This window comes from Photinus pyralis, unplaced genomic scaffold (assembly GCF_008802855.1).
Source record: "Photinus pyralis isolate 1611_PpyrPB1 unplaced genomic scaffold, Ppyr1.3 Ppyr1.4_LG2, whole genome shotgun sequence".
Lineage (NCBI taxonomy): Eukaryota > Metazoa > Arthropoda > Insecta > Coleoptera > Lampyridae > Photinus > Photinus pyralis.
The window spans coordinates 516,148-521,477 of NW_022170403.1; the positions used below are offsets into that span (position 1 = coordinate 516,148).

General features: G+C 40.5%; 1 protein-coding gene across 1 annotated transcript; it reads left to right on the forward strand.

Moving 5' to 3' along the window:
• The first annotated feature begins 541 nt into the window (after window positions 1-541).
• Window positions 542-4,903, forward strand: LOC116164385 (toll-like receptor 6). The gene has a single exon (XM_031478558.1). It carries the CDS (start codon window positions 637-639, stop codon window positions 4,606-4,608), a length of 3,972 nt encoding a protein of 1,323 aa, XP_031334418.1. The 5' UTR covers window positions 542-636; the 3' UTR covers window positions 4,609-4,903.
• The last annotated feature ends 427 nt before the right edge of the window (window positions 4,904-5,330 follow it).

A 5,330-nucleotide genomic window follows, 5' to 3' on the forward strand; every position in this document is an offset into this window, starting at 1 on the left:
CTTTCTACAAGAGCTATTACTATCAATTCCTTAACATTTTCAGGTAGGAGATAATATAGGTAAATATACAACATTCAGAATTGTTTATCGAGTAACTAAAGGGTTAAGAATTGCACCTTTATAGGAGTTCAAAAATGAGTCATCGCAATTGAAATATCTACAGTTATTTTTTCATTGATTTTATAAGCATTAAATAATTTACAAATTACTGGTATCTCGTACTGCAGAAATTAAATATTGCAGTTATTAATCCAATTTGTGTGAAAACATAAACAAAAACACTTATTTCAATAGCAGTAAACGTTAAATAAAGCGTACATAATATAAGAACAGGCATGGCTTCCAGAAAATTAGTTTGAAATTTCCACTTTGTAACTTTTTCAACTGCATCCTACGTATGCTATTCGCCAATTCGGCAGCTTTAGAGCAGCTGTGCTCCTGATACGCTTTAGTGGGGAATAAAAGAGGTGGAGCCGACATCCCTCTCAATTTCTTGGCTTGAGCAACAGTGTGTTTATTCAGATCGACAGTTCCGCTTTGGGCTTAGACTGTAGTAGTTGTGTTACGCTCCGGAATAGAGATTAAGTTCGCTCGTATTCGATGTTAACGTCGTTAGTGCGCTAATTTTGTGACATAATGATTTTGTTAATACTACTTTTAAATGCAGTGTTAGTGTGTGGTCGAACCTTAACCAGTTTGGACGAGGCGCCAAAAGGATGCGAGTGGCAAATTCAACCATTAGAAGATTCGTTAAGTAGCGAAGAACCCGTATTATCCTGTCAATTAAGAACGATCGCCGGTGCCGACGCGTTATTAGGAAATTTAACACAACTTCAAGCGGAACGAGTAACGTCTCTGAGGTTAGAATGTAGCGATGTTTTATTTTTCGAAAGTACTCTGGAACCGAATAAACATCAAGGAAATTTCTTGTCGTCTTTACGTCGGCTTAAAGACTTACGGATTGAATATTGCAAAATTCGTAATGTACCCGCCGCGGTTCTTTCCGCTTTAAGAGATTTAAGACGATTTTCTCTACGATCTCATAACTCCGACTGGTCCGCGATGACGTTGGAACTTCATCCTGAAAGTTTTCGTGGAATGGGAGAACTTCGAAGTTTAGATCTTGGGGATAACAACATATGGAGTACTCCTTCGGAGCTATTTTGTGCGCTGTACAGCTTAACCAGATTAAATTTGACGCGGAACAAACTTCAGGATATATTGGCGTTGAGTTTTTCCGATTGGGGTAACGGCCCGTTGGCACCTGGTCATGCGTGCGTTAGCGGTTTAAAAGTTTTAGATCTCTCTTATAATAACATCCTAGTAGTGCCCGATAACGGTTTATCTGGTTTGAGATCATTAGAAGAGCTTCATTTGCAAGACAACTCCATCGCTACGATTGGAGATCGGGCGTTTGTAGGCCTGAATTCTTTGCAAACACTCAATTTATCAAGTAACAGCTTAGTCGCTCTGCCACCGGAAATGTTTTTATCTTCCCGAAACTTAAAACGGCTGTACATCGAAAATAATTCACTTAGTGTTCTTGCACCGGGTTTATTAGAGGGGTTAGATCAATTAGAGGTGCTTGATTTATGTTTCAATGAACTGACGACGCGCTGGGTTAACCGCGATACGTTCTCAGGTCTAGTTCGCTTAGTTGTGTTAAACTTGGCTCACAATGCGTTAACGCGAATCGATTCCAATGTGTTTCATGACCTTTACAGTTTACAAATCCTCAATTTAGACCATAATATGATCGATTTCATTGCGGATGGTGCGTTTGTGGAATTAAAAAATCTACACGCGCTGACTTTATCTCATAATAAAATGGTCAGGATTGAAAACTACCATTTCTTCGGAATGTACGCTTTGCATCAATTATTACTTGACTTGAACAAATTAGAGTACATTCACCCGCAAGCTTTTGACAACATAACAAATCTCCAAGATTTAGGTTTGAATGGAAATTTTCTCGGAGTTGTTCCATCGGGATTAGGTAAACTGAGATTTCTAAAAACCTTAGACTTAGGCAAAAATGTCATTGATTCGATAAACCATACTTCGTTTGAGGGATTGGATTCATTATACGGATTAAGACTAGTCGACAATCACATTGTTAACGTTTCACGAGACACATTTTCAACTCTGCCCTCCTTGCAAGTTTTAAATTTAGCATCTAATAAAATACAGTATGTAGAGCAGAGCGCCTTTGCGAGTAATCCGACACTTAAAGCCATCCGACTCGACAGTAATGAGCTGACAGATATAAGTGGGGTGTTTACAAACTTGCAAAGTTTAGTGTGGTTAAATGTATCGGGTAACAAGTTGCTTTGGTTCGATTATAGCCACTTACCCTCAAGTTTGGAGTGGTTGGACATGCACAATAACCAAATAGCCGATTTAGGTAACTACTACGATGTTCGAGATTCGCTTAGAATCAAAATGTTAGACGTTAGCTTTAACTTTATCACCGAAATTCAAGAAAATTCGGTACCGGACAATATCGAAACATTATTTTTGAATAACAACAAAATAACCAGTGTGCAATCGGGTGCGTTCTACAAGAAGCCTCGTCTGCAAAAAGTCGTTTTATATGGCAACGAAATTCGATATTTAGATCTCAAAGCGCTTAGTTTAAGTGTTGTGGACGATAATCAAGATTTGCCGCAATTTTATATCGGTGGGAATCCATTTTACTGTGATTGTACGATGGAGTGGTTGCTACGCGTCAATCACATGAGCAGCTCGCGGCAGTATCCCCAGGTCTTAGATCTCGACTCGATCAGCTGTGAATTACCGCATTCCAGAGGAGCACCACCGCAGCCCCTGCTTGATTTACAACCGTCCCAGTTTTTGTGTCCATACGAAACGCACTGTTTCGCATTATGTCACTGCTGTGATTTTGATGCGTGCGATTGCGAAATGACCTGTCCCACAAACTGTACGTGCTTTCATGACCACACATGGACATCAAACGTAGTCGATTGCAGCAATGCAGGTTACACTAGCGTCCCTACTAAAATTCCCATGGACGCTACTGAAATTTATCTCGATGGCAACAATTTGGGCGAGCTCGGCAGTCACGTATTTATTGGCAAGAAAAAATTAGAGGTTTTGTATTTGAACAATAGCAACATCGACGCGCTTCATAATAGAACCTTTAATGGTGTAAAATCGCTAAAAGTTCTACACATGGAAAATAATAAATTGGAAGAACTGCGAGGGTTTGAATTCGATCAGTTGGAAAAGCTAAATGAATTATATCTCGACCACAATAAAATTTCGTACGTCGGTAATAAAACTTTTACAAGTATGCGGAAATTGGAAGTGCTAAAGTTAAATGACAATGAAATCGTGAACTTTTCACCTTGGCAACAACTGGTGCCGCCAGTCGATTCGGGAATTACTCCGCGCGTAACTTTAGACGGCAACAAGTGGTCGTGTGACTGTGCTTCTCTAGGACGTCTGTTATCATGGATTCGCGAGACGGGTGGCAACCTAGAAAAGATGTTTTGTGCTGACAAAGGTAATCAGCGTACGCTTTTGGATGCAATTACTCTTTGTGGAAATACAAACAGCAACGCTATTGCGACATCTGTAATACAAAGGGAAATTGTCACGACAAATCCGCTTCTCGGTGGAAATTACGTACCGCTCCTGGCAGCAACTCTAGTTGCCGTTATAATCGTGTGCCTTTTTGCAGCCGTTGTGTTTGTTTTTCGGCAAGACGTTCGCTTGTGGGCACACTCTAAATACGGGATTCGCATTTTTCAAGAGAGCGCCAATATAAATTCCAACGACGATCGCGATCGCTTATACGACTGTTACATGATCTACAGCCACAAAGATGAAGACTTAGTTACACGAGCAATTGCTCCAGAACTCGAACAGTCGGGCCACTCCCTATGTTTACACTACCGCGACCTCCACTTACTTAACAGTGCTTCCTATTTAAGTGACGCGATGGTGGGTGCGGCCGACGCCTCGCGACGGGTTCTTCTGGTTGTATCCCCAGGATTCATCGCGAATGAGTGGTTACGTCCCGATTTCCGATCAGCACTCCAAGCCGCCTTGCGCAACATACACAGACATAAGCTGGTATGTTTGCTCAACGGCGACCCGTTAGAACCCATGGACTCCGAACTGAGAGTGCTCCTCCGAGCCTGCTCAGTTACGCGATGGGGAGAGCGGCGCTTTTGGGAGAAGTTACGATACGCCATGCCCGATGTGGTAAACAATAGGTCATCTAGAGTTAAGAAATCGTCAGACATCAGGTGCAAGGTAAACGCCCGATACACCGCAGCACCCACCGTTCCCGATTCGTGGTACAAATACTCCACCATGCCACGCATCCATGGAACCGCACTTACTCCAACTCCAACCCAAAGCACTTACGTATCCGGCGAATCGGCCCGAAGCACAGAAGATGAAGCCGGCTCGAGCACCAGCAGCCAGCACTACGGATCTGAGCAGCTGAATCACAGCTACGTCTCCATCGACGGGCGGCCACCTCAGTATTCGCAATTTCCAACCCAGTTCCGGGAACCGCATCACGTCTACTCCACCATTCCCGACTCGCAAACCCAGCCGAGGACTTATTTTGTGTAAGTGACTTATAGATAAAAAATTTTGAACTTCTATTTTAATTACCTACGTGATCTTACTTGTGAAGCTTATAATACCTATTCCAAATATTTCTATGTGTAAATTTTGTATATAGTAAATGATTATTTATTATCTCTTTTAATGTAAAATACGAAACGCTTATTAGTCATTATTTTTAAGACTGTACATATGCACCCTAACTTTTATTAAGTTACTTACTATATAATTCGAGACTGTTAGATATAATACTTAAAGACTTCGTAAAACTACGTCAAATAAATAAAATTTATATTTACGATTTGTTTTACTATTCGGCGTGCCGGTTGGAAATCAAAATAGATTTTTTTAAAAGAAAAAGAGATTATTTAGGATTAAGTTTACAGCTACTGTAGAAAGTTGAAGATGGATCGCGCGTAGTTATATTTTTTAAATATACTTTTTGGGTGGCCAAGTAGGATTAAAATTTTTATGATTAATAGACCAATGACTAGGTTCCTTTGAAGTTATTTACAACATAAATTTCTTACGCATACGCCATAAACGAATTGAAATATTTTTCAATAATGACACTGATTTAACATTTTATTCCCTTTAGAGTGACCAGAGCCACGTTCAAATTAAATCTAAACTTGTTTGCGCCTATGAAATGAGGCAATATTTATTTTGAGTACCTACATCACCTTTTGGTCAACGATAACAAACGTGTGGTAAGTACATAGTTGGAA

Bases quoted from the DNA above. Each gene is read 5' to 3' on its own strand.
- LOC116164385 (XM_031478558.1), top strand. From the start codon at position 637: ATGATTTTGTTAATACTACTTTTAAATGCAGTGTTAGTGTGTGGTCGA.